At 44.7% G+C, this 17,522-nt stretch overlaps 1 protein-coding gene and 1 long non-coding RNA gene across 3 annotated transcripts in view; one reads left to right on the plus strand and one right to left on the minus strand.

Annotated features, from left to right (window-relative positions):
* Positions 1-34: 34 nt before the first annotated feature.
* On the plus strand, positions 35-1,896 carry LOC118965203. Its single transcript, XR_005052469.1, has 3 exons — positions 35-305; positions 635-780; positions 1,287-1,896. It is a non-coding gene; the product is annotated as an uncharacterized LOC118965203 (long non-coding RNA).
* Positions 1,897-16,275: 14,379 nt separating this feature from the next.
* Positions 16,276-17,522, minus strand: part of LOC118936671 (dachshund homolog 1-like) — a 93,201-nt gene continuing 91,954 nt past the window's right edge. For both annotated transcript variants that reach the window (XM_036981962.1, XM_036981963.1), the window contains exon 11: positions 16,276-16,720. In XM_036981962.1, coding sequence (XP_036837857.1) covers positions 16,683-16,720 — 38 coding nt within the window. In that variant the 3' untranslated portion in view covers positions 16,276-16,682. The remainder of the gene's footprint in view (positions 16,721-17,522) is intronic.

The following is a 17,522-nucleotide window of genomic DNA, read 5'->3' on the forward strand; positions in this document are numbered from 1 at the left end:
TGCCTGATAACCAATCAGATTGAAGATTTCAGAACGCTCCAAATTTACATTGACGTCACTTCCTTTCGCTTGTGTGGTCGTTAGTAAGCTAACTAGCAAATGATATACTCATGGTAGACTTTATTAACAAATGTACTATTTCTAATTTATCCAAATGACGGGGTTGTGATAGTAGAAGTATTTTTGTAAATCAGCTTGAACTGTTGAAGTTGCTGTTGAGTTCATCTCGGAGGTCCCACACGAACTGATCATGGCTAGCAGTGCTAATGCTAACAACATGAATGCTGTCCGAGAAACGATGGATGGTGAGTTAGCTAACGTTAGCTTGCTAGGTTATGATAATGTCTGTTGTAGAACCTAGATATGTGTTTTACAAATGTGACACACTATTGATTGCAATGCCTCAAGATTGGCTTGACAGTAAGGTAGTTAGCTAGGTAACTTAAGCTAGCTAGCTATTTATCATATTTCGTTCTGTACCCATGGCAACAGTCCACCACACAACAGTATTAGTGAGGACACTTATCTTGAAAGGCGACATGGTTTAAACAATACAGCTCGTTATGTGCCAGACAATGGGTAGCTATGGTGCCAATTTCATGTTATTATTTTCTCTCCTACTTTTCCCCACAAGTGCTGCTGGAGATCTCTAGGCTATTGAACACAGGACTGGACATGGAATCTCTGTCTATCTGTGTCAGGCTGTGTGAGCAGGGCATCAACCCAGAGGCCCTGTCCTCTGTCATCAAGGAGCTACGTAAAGCCTCCGATTCACTAAAAGTAAGGCCATGTTCAGGGGACAGGGATAGGTACTTACAGAATGGAGTCAATAGAGACACAATAGAGCAAGGTTGCCCACACTTTTGAGAACCAAATGTTGTCTGGACCAAGTTTCTCCCGTGGGCCCTGCTATAGAGACTCAATAGGACTAGGACTAAATGGACTCTGCTCTGTACAGGACCGTAGCTCTCCAGGAACAGGGTTGGAGAGCCCTGTATTAGACTCTGCTCTGTACAGGATCGTAGCTCTCCAGGAACAGGGTTGGAGAGCCCTGTATTAGACTCTGCCCTGTACAGGACAAGGTCAATTGCTGTGGTTATCCTTCACATAACTGCCACTTTTTTAATGAGTCAATTATGCTTCAATCTGATAGGCTAGATTTTTTTCTGACTGGATCTAGATACCTCCATCTCTGCCTCACCACTGTGTTGCACCTGTAGTCACAAACTTAGTCACAAACTTAATGTGTAAAAAATATGCCAATATTTGTCTGCCTTCTGTTCCAGGCCTCTGACAACTGAAGATCTGAGACTGATCCCAACAAAACAATTCTGCTGAGCGGAAGTCTTTTCACGCTGTCAAGTTTCACAATATTGCCAAATAGTGAGCGTCTATTACCCTGACCTATTCCTTGTGCCTCTGGATTTGATCCCTGGCTTCATTTGAAGACATGTGTTTAACATTTGGTCTGGCAACATCAGTGGCCAATTCTCCTTGTGTTCCTGTCATCAGCTTGGTGTGCAATCTGACAATATGAATGACTGCAATGCCCTGATATCCAATGTTTCAGTACCCCTCCCTCCCTCAATCATATAGGTTGTCAGTTCAGTTGTCTTTCTTCTGACTGAAGGAAACCTAATGATTGGCACCCCCCCATCATCAAACAGTGCTACAATGATGGGTTGTTTTCCATTCCTTCATGGCTTTTTGGACGTGTAAAAAAAAAAGTATTATTTATTGCGAATTGTGTGTAGTTTTATATGAATTTAATGTCCGTTTTTTTCCTTCAATGTCTGGCATGTCAAAGTTCTTTTTTCTCTCTCTCTCTCTCGAAGTGTCCAGGATTGTCAATGATGGATGGAACTCAATATTAAAAGTAGTTGCATTTTATATCCACCAGGTGGCAGTGTTTCTTTACATACTCATTAGATCATGATAATTCAGAAGTACTGTCCAGTTTACCAGTAGAAAAGTTTACCTAGTTAAATTAAAAAGAGTCATAAATAAGTGTAGATACTATATCCTCCAAGTCCTCTGTCTGCAATGTTCTTCTGTTGAGGAATTCTCTGAAAAGGACACCTGGACTCCTGAGTGGCGCAGCGGTCTAAGGCACTGCATCTCATCTCAGACCCTGGTTCGATTCCAGGCTGTATCACAACTGGCTGTGATTGGGAGACCCATAGGGCGCATCCACAATTGGCCCAGCGTCATTAGGGTTTGGCTGGGGTAGGCCGTCATTGTAAATAAGAATTTGTTCTTGACTTGCCTAGTTAAATATCTTTCAATTGGAGATCTCAGGAAAATGTCTCTGCACAAGTAATCAGAATGAAGGAGGTAGGGAACTAGTGGGTAACTAGCCCCCTCCCCCCTAAGAACAATGTCTAATTGCTGACACACAAAAAAGCTACATTTGGAGAGAAAATTGTATGTGGATGAAGGTCATGCTTTGGGGAATAAACTATAAAGGGAAATAAATGGCTATTGTTCACTTTTTTAGTTTAGTTATTTCATGAAATGTTTTTAGGTAAGGGGTGTTTTAAAGTGCCTGCGGTGCCAGTTACCCCGGTAGCAGATTGTGCCAGTTACCCCGGTAGCAAATTGTGCCAGTTACCCTGGTAGCAGATTGTGCCAGTTACCCCGGTAGCAGATTGTGCCAGTTACCCCGGTAGCAGATTGTGCCAGTTACCCCGGTAGGAGATTGTGCCAGTTACCCCGGTAGCAGATTGTGCCAGTTACCCCGGTAGCAGATTGTGCCAGTTACCCCGGTAGCAGATTGTGCCAGTTACCCCGGTAGCAAATTGTGCCAGTTACCCTGGTAGCAGATTGTGCCAGTTACCCCGGTAGCAGATTGTGCCAGTTACCCCGGTAGCAAATTGTGCCAGTTACCCTGGTAGCAGATTGTGCCAGTTACCCCGGTAGCAGATTGTGCCAGTTACCCCGGTAGCAAATTGTGCCAGTTACCCCGGTAGCAGATTGGGCCAGTTACCCCCGGTAGCAGATTGTGCCAGTTACCCCGGTAGCAAATTGTGCCAGTTACCCCGGTAGCAAATTGTGCCAGTTACCCCGGTAGCAGATTGTGCCAGTTACCCCGGTAGCAAATTGTGCCAGTTACCCCGGTAGCAGATTGTGCCAGTTACCCCGGTAGCAGATTGTGCCAGTTACCCCGGTAGCAGATTGTGCCAGTTACCCCGGTAGCAGATTGTGCCAGTTACCCCGGTAGCAGATTGTGCCAGTTACCCCGGTAGCAAATTGTGCCAGTTACCCCGGTAGCAGATTGTGCCAGTTACCCCGGTAGCAAATTGTGCCAGTTACCCCGGTAACAAATTGTGCCAGTTACCCCGGTAGCAAATTGTGCCAGTTACCCCGGTAGCAAATTGTGCCAGTTACCCCGGTAGCAGATTGTGCCAGTTACCCCGGTAGCAGATTGTGCCAGTTACCCTGGTAGCAGATTGTGCCAGTTACCCCGGTAGCAGATTGTGCCAGTTACCCCGGTAGCAGATTGTGCCAGTTACCCCGGTAGCAGATTGTGCCACAGGGTTTCACACAAGTGTGTTAAAATCCATTTAATCAGTTTAATTTAGACATTCTTTAGTAAGTAATACTGAAAAGCTAAGTCTAGTTGTTTTTATTTTAATTATTTTAATATAATATGTGGGGGGGGATGGTGTCACCATTAATATCCGCACTATGAAGAGATTTGATGTAAAGTCTTTTTAACTCACCTGCACATTCATTGTCTTTCCTCTTTGTTCCTTTTCAACACAATCCATGATGTACAATTACACTAAATATGATTTGAATAATGCAAGGTTTTAAATCCCAGCCGTCTTTAAAAGGACATTCAGGAGCAAAAGGTTTTCAATCGTTGTTTTTAATTCATAAATAAAACATCTTAATTGGAATGAATATAACTAATAATATAAAATGACAATAGGGTATAACATTTAATAACAACTTAACTAATTAATTCAGTGTAACATTGACGTGGCAGCTTTCTTATGTTCTGCTATTTTTTTTTATTTTTTTTTTTTATTTCACCTTTAGTTAACCAGGTAGGCTAGTTGAGAACAAGTTCTCATTTGCAACTGCGACCTGGCCAAGATAAAGCATAGCAGTGTGAACAGACAGCAACACAGAGTTACACATGGAGTAAACAATTAACAAGTCAATAACACAGTAGAAAACAAAGGGGGAGTCTATATACAATGTGTGCAAAAGGCATGAGGAGGTAGGCGAATAATTACAATTTTGCAGATTAACACTGGAGTGATAAATGATCAGATGGTCATGTACAGGTGTGCAAATGAGCAGAAAAGTAAATAAATAAAAAACAGTATGGGATGAGGTAGGTGAAAATGGGTGGGCTATTTACCAATAGACTATGTACAGCTGCAGCGATCGGTTAGCTGCTCAGATAGCTGATGTTTGAAGTTGGTGAGGGAGATAAAAGTCTCCAACTTCAGCGATTTTTGTAATTCGTTCCAGTCACAGGCTGCAGAGTACTGGAACGAGAGGCGGCCAAATGAGGTGTTGGCTTTAGGGATGATCAGTGAGATACACCTGCTGGAGCGCGTGCTACGGGTGGGTGTTGCCATCGTGACCAGTGAGCTGAGATAAGGCGGAGCTTTACCTAGCATGGACTTGTAGATGACCTGGAGCCAGTGGGTCTGGCGACGAATATGTAGCGAGGGCCAGCCGACTAGAGCATACAAGTCGCAGTGGTGGGTGGTATAAGGTGCTTTAGTGACAAAACGGATGGCACTGTGATAGACTGCATCCAGTTTGCTGAGTAGAGTGTTGGAAGCCATTTTGTAGATGACATCGCCGAAGTCGAGGATCGGTAGGATAGTCAGTTTTACTAGGGTAAGCTTGGCGGCGTGAGTGAAGGAGGCTTTGTTGCGGAATAGAAAGCCGACTCTTGATTTGATTTTCGATTGGAGATGTTTGATATGAGTCTGGAAGGAGAGTTTGCAGTCTAGCCAGACACCTAGGTACTTATAGATGTCCACATATTCTAGGTCGGAACCATCCAGGGTGGTGATGCTAGGCGGGGATGCGGGTGCAGGCAGCGATCGGTTGAAAAGCATGCATTTGGTTTTACTAGCGTTTAAGAGCAGTCGGAGGCCACGGAAGGAGTGTTGTATGGCATTGAAGCTTGTTTGGAGGTTAGATAGCACAGTGTCCAATGACGGGCCGAAAGTATATAAAATGGTGTCGTCTGCGTAGAGGTGGATCAGGGAATCGCCCGCAGCAAGAGCAACATCATTGATGTATACAGAGAAAAGAGTCGGCCCGAGAATTGAACCCTGTGGCACCCCCATAGAGACTGCCAGAGGACCGGACAGCATGCCCTCCGATTTGACACACTGAACTCTGTCTGCAAAGTAATTGGTGAACCAGGCAAGGCAGTCATCCGAAAAACCGAGGCTACTGAGTCTGCCGATAAGAATATGGTGATTGCATATGTATTGCATTTGTACATACAGTGCCTGTCAAAAGTGTGGACACTCCGACTCATTCAAGGGTTTTTTCTTTATTTTTTACTATTTTCTGCATTGTAGAATAATAAGGCAAAGGGTGGCTAATTTGAAGAATCTCAAATATAAAATATATTTTGATTTGTTTAACACTTTTTTGTTTACTACATAGATTCCATATGTGTTATTTCATAGTTTTGATGTCTTCACTATTATTCTACAATGTAGAAAATAGTCAAAATAAAGAATTTGACTGGTAGTGTAGGTCACAAATAAAGCGATCCCCAGTCAAATTGGAGCACAACTCATGAGTCCAACTCCTACACTGCTCAGACCTAATCTAGTCCCCACCTGTGACTGAAAACAGGGGGAGAGATGCCAATTTAAAACCTCTCTCAAACACTTAGCTAGCTATCTAGATATGACATAAAATGCTGTGTAAAATAGCTAAAAGGCTATAAAGTAACATTAACTGTAAAGCTATCAGTCACTGGTGGAAACATTTACAACTGCAATTAAGCTACGTTATCTTTTTAATGTAATTTACCTTAAACGATCTGGTCGTAAGGCGGTTGCTAGCTAGCACGCCTAGCAGCTTATGCTAACTAGCTAGCTGGCTAGCATTTACTGCTAGTGAAGTTGCTAGCATGCAAGTTAGTATAAACTAGCGCTAAGTGGGCTAGTCATTTTCTAAATGACAGTTAGAAACATTCATAACCAGAAAGGGATAACTACCCCTGGGGGGAGGGGGGAGGGGGCAAACTGCACTCATCCAACATATTACTACTTTACAAAAAAATAATCTACATGTTTCTCTCTTGATTATTTATTTTAAGGCTCTCCTACTTGTATATTTAAGACTAGGGAATGTGTTGGAGGGGGGGGCAGTTACCCCCTGCTGCCTTAATCTTGGGTGGGTGTTGTTGTTTTTTAAGGGTGCGAGATGAACTGTTAACAAGGCTACTGGTTGCAGGTAGTTGTTCCCTTCAGCAGGGCCCTTCCAAGGTGCCCTGCACAGTGGCTGAACATTTGTTTCCTGTGTTGTGGGAGCAGTAAGACACATGTGGTCTATCAAATACAGTCAGGCATTTAATAAATACATCTACCCAGGCAAACCGTATGTAGTGTATTGGCATCTCTGGGTTGGGGCCCCCAGTCTATCATCAAGACAAATGATGGGCATCACAGACTCGTTTTAATCTCCATAACAAGAGACTCACTGTGTTGGAAATTAATGAAAACAAGATTGTCTTTCATTTGAGTTGATGTGAAACGCGCAGGCAGCCAGCTGCTAAATGTGGAGGAATGAAGAAGAGAAGAAAAATCAACATTTAGCTTCGGTAGGTGAGAAAAGACTTCCATTTGTTCCCCGCCGCTGGCTCGGAGATAAATTAGCTTGTTTGTCTACCAGCCATCTGTTTGGTATTTGATATGTGCTGCGCACGGGACCCACCGTATTGAATACGGCGCGAGATGAACAGCATCATCATCATCATCTTGAGGCTGTAAATATGAGAGTTTATCATCATCATGTTGTAGGCTACAATAATAGTTGATGACCAATGGGGATGTTAGGATACAGCCAGCTGTGGCTGCTGAGACAAACCATATTACAATCAATGATGATTACATTACAAATATATTGTAGGCCTACAGTTAACGATGGAAATCAGACCTGTCTTTGTCATCATCACTTTTCCAAATAGCTCAATCGTCTGCTTGTAGCACTTAAAGCGGCAATCAGCAGTAGAAAAACAGTAACAAAGCGTTCCCCCCACCCCCTGATTCGGTAAAAGGCTGAGGGATGTGGCTGGAGAAATTTCACCAATCTACAGTTTATAGGTAGTTAGAGCTATTGATGCAAGGACTGACCATCCATGTTCATTTTAACCATGTTTTGGGGCCATATCGTGTTTGTTTACATTTACTTTGTTTATAAACACTGGAGTAAAACAAGCTTATATTTTGGGTTCTGACGAGGTACGACAGTTGAACTGAGTTCATGAGGCATTTATACTTTATATTCTTCAAGAATCAATGGGTACATATCGTTAATTTATACAAATTAAGTCCAAAAATGGATGTAGCAACTGCTGATTGCCCCTTTAAACATTGTGCCCTTAGTATCAGTTACTCACTATACAGTCTACTTCCTAGAAGCCTTTTTCCATAGGCAAGTGAAGGTTACAGCAGTTGCTTCAGTCCTGGGCCTGTAGTCAGATCAACAACGAGTGACTCTTCCTCAGGAACGCAGCCTAGCAACTCCATTACCATTAGTTGACTGAAGAGGAGAGAGCAGTAAGGTCTGACAGCAGTTACTTCAGTCCTGGGCCTGTAGTCAGATCAACAACGAGTGACTCTTCCTCAGGAACACAGCCTAGCAACTCCATTACCATTAGTTGACTGAAGAGGAGAGAGCAGTAAGGTCTGAAAGGTGTCCTTGCCCCTGTTTTTAATCAAGCCTAATACAATTAAAGTGTGTGTGTTTCTGTCAATAAAAAGAACCTGGATTTGGAGCGGAGCTGAGCTGGCCTTGACTCCTGCTGTTTGCTTTGTTCATTAACAGGAGATGAGCAGATGGCTGCTGGTCTGACAGTCACTCTGCCTCTCCTCTCTCTACCCTGTCTGTCTCCTCTCTCTACCCTGTCTGTCTGTCTCCCCTCTCTACCCTGTCTGTCTCCTCTCTCTACCCTGTCTGTCTCCTCTCTCTACCCCGTCTGTCTGTCTCCTCTCTCTACCCTGTCTGTCTGTCTTCTCTCTCTACCCTGTCTGTCTGTCTCCTCTCTCTACTCTGTCTGTCTGTCTCCTCTCTCTACCCTGTCTGTCTGTCTGTCTCCTCTCTACCCTTTCTGTCTCCTCTCTACCCTGTCTGTCTCCTCTCTCTACCCTGTCTGTCTTCTCTCTAGCCTGTCTGTCTCCTCTCTCTACCCTGTCTGTCTCCTCTCTACCCTGTCTTTCTCCTCTCTCTACCCTGTCTGTCTGTCTCCTCTCTCTACCCTGCCTGTCTGTCTCCTCTCTCTACCCTGTCTGTCTCCTCTCTACCCTGTCTGTCTCCTCTCTACCCTGTCTGTCTCCTCTCTCTACCCTGTCTGTCTCCTCTCTACCCTGTCTGTCTCCTCTCTACCCTGTCTGTCTCCTCTCTCTACCCTGTCTGTCTGTCTCCTCTTGCTACCCTGTTTCTCTCTACAATGTCTATCTGTCTCCTCTCTCTACCCTATCTCTCTGTCTCCTCTCTCTACCCTGTCTGTCTGTCTCCTCTCTCTACCCTGTCTGTCTGTCTCCTCTCTCTACCCTGTCTATCTGTCTCCTCTCTCTACCCTGTCTGTCTGTCTCCTCTCGCTACCCTGTTTCTCTCTACAATGTCTGTCTGTCTGTCTCCTCTCTCTACCCTGTCTGTCTGTCTCCTCTCTCTACCCTGTCTGTCTCCTCTCTCTACCCTGTCTGTCTGTCTCCTCTCTCTACCCTGTCTGTCTCCTCTCTCTACCCTGTCTGTCTGTCTCCTCTCTTTACCCTGTCTGTCTCCTCTCTTTACCCTGTCTGTCTCCTCTCTCTACCCTGTCTGTCTCCTCTCTCTACCCTGTCTGTCTGTCTCCTCTCGCTACCCTGTTTCTCTCTACAATGTCTATCTGTCTCCTCTCTCTACCCTGTCTGTCTGTCTCCTCTCTCTACCCTGTCCGTCTCCTCTCTCTACCCTGTCCGTCTCCTCTCTCTACCCTGTCTACCTGTCTCCTCTCTCTACCCTGTCTATCTGTTTCCTCTCTCTACCCTGTCTGTCTGTCTCCTCTCTCTACCCTGTCTATCTGTCTCCTCTTTCTACCCTGTCTGTCTGTCTCCTCTCTCTACCCTGTCTGTCTGTCTCCTCTCTCTACCCTGTCTGTCTGTCTCCTCTCTCTACCCTGTCTGTCTGTCTCCTCTCTCTACCCTGTCTGTCTGTCTCCTCTCTCTACCCTGTCTGTCTGTCTCCTCTCTCTACCCTGTCTATCTGTCTCCTCTTTCTACCCTGTCTGTCTATCTGTCTCCTCTTTCTACCCTGTCTGACTCCTCTCCTTTCTCCTCTTTCTTGCCTCTCTCTAGCCCCGTTTATGACTGCCGCTTACATGTGTCCTTTGTCCTGATCTTATCCTGATCTTGCCAGTTTACACATGTAAAATCTGATCAAAATCAGTTCACAATGTGTCTTTTAATCATCGACACCTATCTAAAAAGGTGGGCAGAATCAGAATGAGGACAAGATCAGGACAAAGGGCGCATGTTAGAACCAGCTATAAATGTGGCTAATGTCTCGGTCTGTCTGTCTCTCTCTCATTGCTGTCTCTCCCTCCCTCTCTCTCATTCCTGTCTCTCCCTCCCTCTCTCTCATTCCTGTCTCTCCCTCCATCTCTCTCATTCCTGTATCTCCCTCCCTCTCTCTCATTCCTGTCTCACCCTCCCTCTCTCTCATTCCTGTCTCTCCCTCCCTCACTCTCATTCCTGTCTCTCCCTCCTTCTCTCTCATTCCTGTCTCTCCCTCCCTCTCTCTCATTCCTGTCTCTCCCTCCCTCTCTCTCATTCCTGTCTCTCCATCCCTCTCTCTCATTCCTGTCTCTCCCTCCCTCTCTCTCATTCCTGTCTTACCCTCCCTCTCTCCCTCCCTCCCTCCCTCTCTCTCATTCCTGTCTCTCCATCCCTCTCTCTCATTCCTGTCTCTCCCTCCCTCTCTCTCATTCCTGTCTTACCCTCCCTCTCTCCCTCCCTCCCTCCCTCTCTCTCATTCCTGTCTCACCCTCCCTCTCTCTCATTCCTGTCTCACCCTCCCTCTCTCTCATTCCTGTCTCACCCTCCCTCTCTCCCTCCCTCCCTCTCTCTCATTCCTGTCTCACCCTCCCTCTCTCTCATTCCTGTCTCACCCTCCCTCTCTCTCATTCCTGTCTCTCCCTCCCTCTCTCTAATTCCTGTCTCTCCCTCCCACTCTCTCATTCCTGTTTCTCCCTCCCTCTCTCTCATTCCTGTCTCACCCTCCCTCTATCCCCCATCGGTCTCTCTCTCTCCCTCCATTACACTTCTACAGCACAATGTGACCAGGCAGGCAGGCAGGGTGTGTGTGTGTGTGTGTGTGTGTGTGTGTGTGTGCGTGTGGATCCAGCTGTTAGGAGGGCCTGCCTGGACAGAGACGTCAGCCCCTTTCCCCTAAACACACACAACACACTGCGGCCCCTGCACCTGGGCCTTGTTAAAGAGGTAATGACGGTAGCTACAGGGTAAACAACTATAAAGTGCTGGTGCTGATTGGTGATTGGCTGAACAGGAGCAGGAAGTCTGACTGAAGTCTGATACTTGTGTTTGTTCCTGGGGTTGTTTTGCTGTTTCTATGCCCCTTCGGGGACAATAAAGATATATTGAATTTAAATTAATTTAATTTAATGAGAGCTGTCTGTGTGGATGAAGTAGATTTAATAGATATATTCGGAGCTTTGTGCTGAGAAACTTGAATTGAGAAACGGCAGTATGAAAGTGGACAGTTTATTACCAAGACGTCTGTGTCATTGAGTGAATAGGATGGGCTGCAGTACAGTACAATGATATATTTCAATAGAAAACCTTCATGAAAGGGTTGGATTTCACTGAGCCCAAGTCCAACATAATAACACTCCTCTCATTCTCTTTCTCCTATTCAACATTCTCTTTCTCCTATTCAACATTCTCTTTCTCCTATTCAACATTCTCTTTCTCCTGGCTTGATTTACACTTTAACCTCATTCTGAATGTGTAAAATGCTATAGCTTAGATCATTTTTCCCCCCCACAATAGACGTTTGAATAATGTAATTCCTTCATATGACCTGGTCTGTTACATTGGCCAGTATTTTTACTCCAGAAAGGAAACCTGCCAGAAGGAAATGATCAGGGGTGTGATAATGCTGTGTCACCATGTTTTACCACTGGGGTGTGATAATGCTGTGTCACCATGTTTCACTGCTAGGGTGTGATAATGCTGTGTCAACATGTGTCACCACTAGGGTGTGATAATGCTGTGTCAACATGTGTCACCACTAGGGTGTGATAATGCTGTGTCACCATGTTTCACTGCTAGGGTGTGATAATGCTGTGTCAACATGTGTCACCACTAGGGTGTGATAATGCTGTGCCAACATGTTTCACTGCTAAGGTGTGATAATGCTGTGTCACCATGTTTCACTACTGGGGTGTGATAATGCTGTGTCACCATGTTTCACTGCTAGGGTGTGATAATGCTGTGTCAACATGTTTCACTGCTAGGGTGTGATAATGCTGTGTCAACATGTTTCACTACTGGGGTGTGATAATGCTGTGTCACCATGTTTCACTGCTAGGGTGTGATAATGCTGTGTCACCATATTTCACTACTAGGGTGTGATAATGCTGTGTCACCATGTTTCACTGCTAGGGTGTGATAATGCTGTGCCACCATGTTTCATTGCTTGCTTAGCAGTGACATCGCTCTCTCGTGTTCTCTCTCTCTCTCTTTCTTTCTCTCTCACTCTGTTGATATCGTCTATGTGCTAGTTTTTAGAAACTGGGCACAAATCAATGGCCTGATCTCCACACCAACCCCCCCTTCATGCAGAATAAAGCTCTGTGCTTTCAGAGGGATGTTAGAAATGGCTTTAAAAAGAACAATAATGATACTGCTTTCATCTGAGTGTTGCATTCATGCTGCCAGTGATAGGTAACCTGTCCTTGACTTGTCATTCATGCTGCCAGTGATAGGTAACCTGTCCTTGACTTGTCATTCATGCTGTCAGTGATAGGTAACCTGTCCTTGACTTGTCATTCATGCTGCCAGTGATAGGTAACCTGTCCTTGACTTGTCATTCATGCTGCCAGTGATAGGTAACCTGTCCTTGACTTGTCATTCATGCTACCAGTGATAGGTAACCTGTCCTTGACTTGTCATTCATGTTGTCAGTGACAGGTAACCTGTCCTTGACTGGTCATTCATGCTGCCAGTGATAGGTAACCTGTCCTTGACTTGTCATGCATGCTGCCAGTGATAGGTAACCTGTCCTTGACTTGTCATTCATCCTGCCAGTGATAGGTAACCTGTCCTTGACTTGTCATTCATTCATGCTGCCAGTGATAGGTAACCTGTCCTTGACTTGTCATTCATGCTGTCAGTGATAGATAACCTGTCCTTGACTTGTCATTCATGCTGCCAGTGATAGGTAACCTGTCCTTGACTTGTCATTCATGCGGCCAGTGATAAGTAACCTGTCCTTGACTTGTCATTCATGCTGTCAGTGATAAGTAACCTGTCCTTGACTTGTCATTCATTCATGCTGCCAGTGATAGGTGACCTGTCCTTGACTTGTCATTCATGCTGTCAGTGATAGATAACCTGTCCTTGACTTGTCATTCATGCTGCCAGTGATAGGTAACCTGTCCTTGACTTGTCATTCATGCGGCCAGTGATAAGTAACCTGTCCTTGACTTGTCATTCATGCTGTCAGTGATAAGTAACCTGTCCTTGACTTGTCATTCATTCATGCTGCCAGTGATAGGTGACCTGTCCTTGACTTGTCATTCATGCTGCCAGTGATAGGTAACCTGTCCTTGACTTGTCATTCATCCTGCCAGTGATAGGTAACCTGTCCTTGACTTGTCATTCATTCATGCTGCCAGTGATAGGTAACCTGTCCTTGACTTGTCATTCATGCTGCCAGTGATAGGTAACCTGTCCTTGACTTGTCATTCATCCTGCCAGTGATAGGTAACCTGTCCTTGACTTGTCATTCATTCATGCTGTCAGTGATAGGTAACCTGTCCTTGACTTGTCATTCATTCATGCTGCCAGTGATAGGTAACCTGTCCTTGACTTGTCATTCATTTATGCTGCCAGTGATAGGTAACCTGTCCTTGACTTGTCATTCATGCTGCCAGTGATAAGTAACCTGTCCTTGACTTGTCATTCATGCTGCCAGTGATAGGTAACCTGTCCTTGACTTGTCATTCATGCTGCCAGTGATAGGTAACCTGTCCTTGACTTGTCATTCATCCTGCCAGTGATAGGTAACCTGTCCTTGACTTGTCATTCATGCTGCCAGTGATGGGTAACCTGTCCTTGACTTGTCATTCATTCATGCTGCCAGTGATAGGTAACCTGTCCTTGACTTGTCATTCATGCTGCCAGTGATAGGTAACCTGTCCTTGACTTGTCATTCATGCTGCCAGTGATAAGTAACCTGTCCTTGACTTGTCATTCATGCTGCCAGTGATAGGTAACCTGTCCTTGACTTGTCATTCATGCTGCCAGTGATAGGTAACCTGTCCTTGACTTGTCATTCATGCTGTCAGTGATAGGTAACCTGTCCTTGACTTGTCATTCATCCTGCCAGTGATAGGTAACCTGTCCTTGACGTGTCATTCATTCATGCTGCCAGTATAGGTAACCTGTCCTTGACTTGTCATTCATGCTGCCAGTGATGGGTAACCTGTCCTTGACTTGTCATTCATTCATGCTGCCAGTGATAGGTAACCTGTCCTTGACTTGTCATTCATGCTGCCAGTGATAGGTAACCTGTCCTTGACTTGTCATTCATGCTGCCAGTGATAAGTAACCTGTCCTTGACTTGTCATTCATGCTGCCAGTGATAGGTAACCTGTCCTTGACTTGCCATTCATGCTGTCAGTGATAGGTAACCTGTCCTTGACTTGTCATTCATGCTGTCAGTGATAGGTAACCTGTCCTTGACTTGTCATTCATGCTGTCAGTGATGGGTAACCTGTCCTTGACTTGTCATTCATGCTGCCAGTGATAGGTAACCTGTCCTTGACTTGTCATTTATGCTGTCAGTGATGGGTAACCTGTCCTTGACTTGTCATTCATGCTGCCAGTGATAGGTAACCTGTCCTTGACTTGTCATTCATGCTGCCAGTGATAGGTAACCTGTCCTTGACTTGTCATTCATGCTGCCAGTGATAGGTAACCTGTCCTTGACTTGTCATTCATGCTGTCAGTGATAGGTAACCTGTCCTTGACTCATCATTATCAGGAGCAATAAACTAACACTTGTGGTTGTTGTCATTCAAATGTATTGAGGGACTGATGCGTATTGAGGAACTGATGGGACTGATGGGTATTGGGGGACTGATGGTATTGAGGGTATTGAGGGACTGATGGGTATTGAGGGACTGATGGGTATTGAGGGACTGATGGGTTTTGAGGGGCTGATGGGTATTGAGGGACTGATGGGTATTGAGGGGCTGATGGGTATTGAGGGACTGATGGGTTTTGTAGGACTGATGGGTATTGAGGGGCTGATGGGTAATGAGGGTATTGAGGGACTGATGTGTAATGAGGGTATTGAGGGACTGATGTGTATTGAGGGACTGATGGGTATTGAGGGGCTGATGGGTATTGAGGGACTGATGGGTATTGAGGGGCTGATGGGTATTGAGGGGCTGATGGGTATAGAGGAACTGATGGGTATTGAGGGACTGATGGGTATTGAGGGACTGATGGGTATTGAGGGACTGATGTGTAATGAGGGTATTGAGGGACGAATGTGTATTGAGGGTATTGAGGGACTGATGTGTATTGAGGGACTGATGTGTATTGAGGGACTGATGGGTATTGAGGGGCTGATGGGTATAGAGGGACTGATGGGTATTGAGGAACTGATGGGTATTGAGGGACTGATGGGTATTGAGGGACTGATGGGTTTTGTAGGACTGATGGGTATTGAGGGGCTGATGTGTATTGAGGGACTGATGTGTATTGAGGGACTGATGGGTATTGAGGGGCTGATGGGTATTGTGGGACTGATGGGTATTGTGGGACTGATTGGTAATGAGGGACTGATGGGTATTGAGGGACTGATGGGTATTGAGGGACTGATGGGTATTGAGGGGCTGATGGGTAATGAGGGACTGATGGGTAATGAGGGGCTGATGGGTATTGAGGGACTGATGGGTATTGAGGGACTGATGGGTATTGAGGGACTGATGGGTATTGAGGGGCTGATGGGTATTGAGGGTATTGAGGGACTGATGGGTATTGAGGGACTGATGGGTATTGACCATTAGGTATTGAGGGACTGATGGGTATTGACCATTAGGTATTGAGGGACTGATGGGTATTGAGGGACTGATGGGTATTGAGGGACTGATGGGTATTGAGGGACTGATGGGTATTGAGGGACTGATGGGTATTGAGGGGCTGATGGGTATTGACCATTAGGTATTGAGGGACTGATGGGTATTGACCATTAGGTATTGAGGGACTGATGGGCATTGACCATTAGGTATTGAGGGACTGATGGGTATTGACCATTAGGTATTGAGGGACTGATGGGTATTGAGGGTATTGAGGGGCTGATGGGTATTGAGGGACTGATGGGTATTGAGGGACTGATGCGTATTGAGGGACTGATGGGTATTGAGGGACTGATGGGTATTGAGGGACTGATGGGTATTGAGGGACTGATGGGTATTGAGGGACTGATGGGTATTGAGGGTATTGAGGGACTGATGGGTATTGAGGGTATTGAGGGACTGATGCGTATTGAGGGGCTGATGGGTATTGAGGGTGTTGAGGGACTGATGGGTATTGAGGGACTGATGGGTATTGACCATTAGAAGACATAAGACTGAGACAGATGAGAATGTTTGTATTCTTTTTTCATCTAGCTGATCTACTGCATTACAATACACAATACAATGTCTTTACTTTATGTACATGGCCTTCCATGGGTCAGGAGTCCTTTCCCTTTCATCTGATATACAACAATGGCCGAGGCCTAACTGCCATTTTTCATCACTAGAATAAACAGCAAATACAAATATTGTGATGAAACATTGTATCAATTTATGTACAGAAATAACGTAATAAATTAACCTCTAGATTTACCGACCTTCGTGACATTATGCTTTAAAACGTTGAAATCTTAGAAAACTTGAGACAGGAATACAAGTCAAAAATTGGAAGTGGATTTGTCCTTCTCTGAGCATTCAGGCTGGTTTAAATAAAGTAGAAAAATCTCTCCTTCAGTTCCACTTTGCTGTGATTGTGTTTCTGTGAAAGACATTGGTATTGCACGTAACACTGTTATCACAATTCTTTGATTATTTGTTCTTTGTTGTGTATTGTCAGTCTTTTATGACAGTGAAACGTCCATGATGTTGCTGATGCAAGTCCCTGGAATCTCTTCAATGGTGCTCGAATCGATCTTCTCTTCTCTCCATGTTGTCTTCAATACATCACTGTGGTTTTCAGGAAGAGTCTTCCATCTGAGAAACAACAGGTGGAAAAACAAATATGGTAAACAACGATAGTAAACTAAGATGATCAACAACGATAGTAAACTAAGATGATCAACAAAGATAGTAAACTAAGATGATGAGCAAATATAGTAAACTAAGATGATCAACAAAGATAGTAAACTAAGATGATGAGCAAAGATAGTAAACTAAGATGATGAGCAAAGATAGTAAACTAAGATGATGAGCAAAGATAGTAAACTAAGATGATGAGCAAAGATAGTAAACTAAGATGATGAGCAAAGATAGTATACTATAAGATGATAAGCAAAGATAGTAAACTAAGATGATGAGCAAAGATAGTATACTATAAGATGATAAGCAAAGATAGTATACTATAAGATGATAAGCAAAGATAGTAAACTAAGATGACCAAAGATAGCAAACTAAAATACATAAGAGTATTGTTCTGTATATATAACTTGTTTTCTAGGGCCTCTCGTCTGTTGTCTGTTAAAAACGCTCTTTGGAAAGATTTATTACTGCATGTAAGTTATGCAAATGATGTCTATGCAAATACATCAGGAGGACAATTAAGACAGCCATTAATTACGGGGCCTTGCTCTTTTTTTTGCTTCACTGACATTAAATTAAATTTCCCTTTTAACGGTTTAGATGTTTGATCTGCTAACAAAGAGGGAGCAAGTCCCTGTCGGGGAACTCTGCAGCAGGAGAGAGAGGAGGGAGAAGGTCCCTGTCGGGGAACTCTGCAGCAGGAGAGAGAGGAGGGAGAAGGTCCCTGTCGGGGAACTCTGCAGCAGGAGAGAGAGAG

The sequence above is a fragment of the Oncorhynchus mykiss genome, chromosome 7, assembly GCF_013265735.2.
Source record: "Oncorhynchus mykiss isolate Arlee chromosome 7, USDA_OmykA_1.1, whole genome shotgun sequence".
Classification (NCBI taxonomy): Eukaryota; Metazoa; Chordata; class Actinopteri; order Salmoniformes; family Salmonidae; genus Oncorhynchus; species Oncorhynchus mykiss.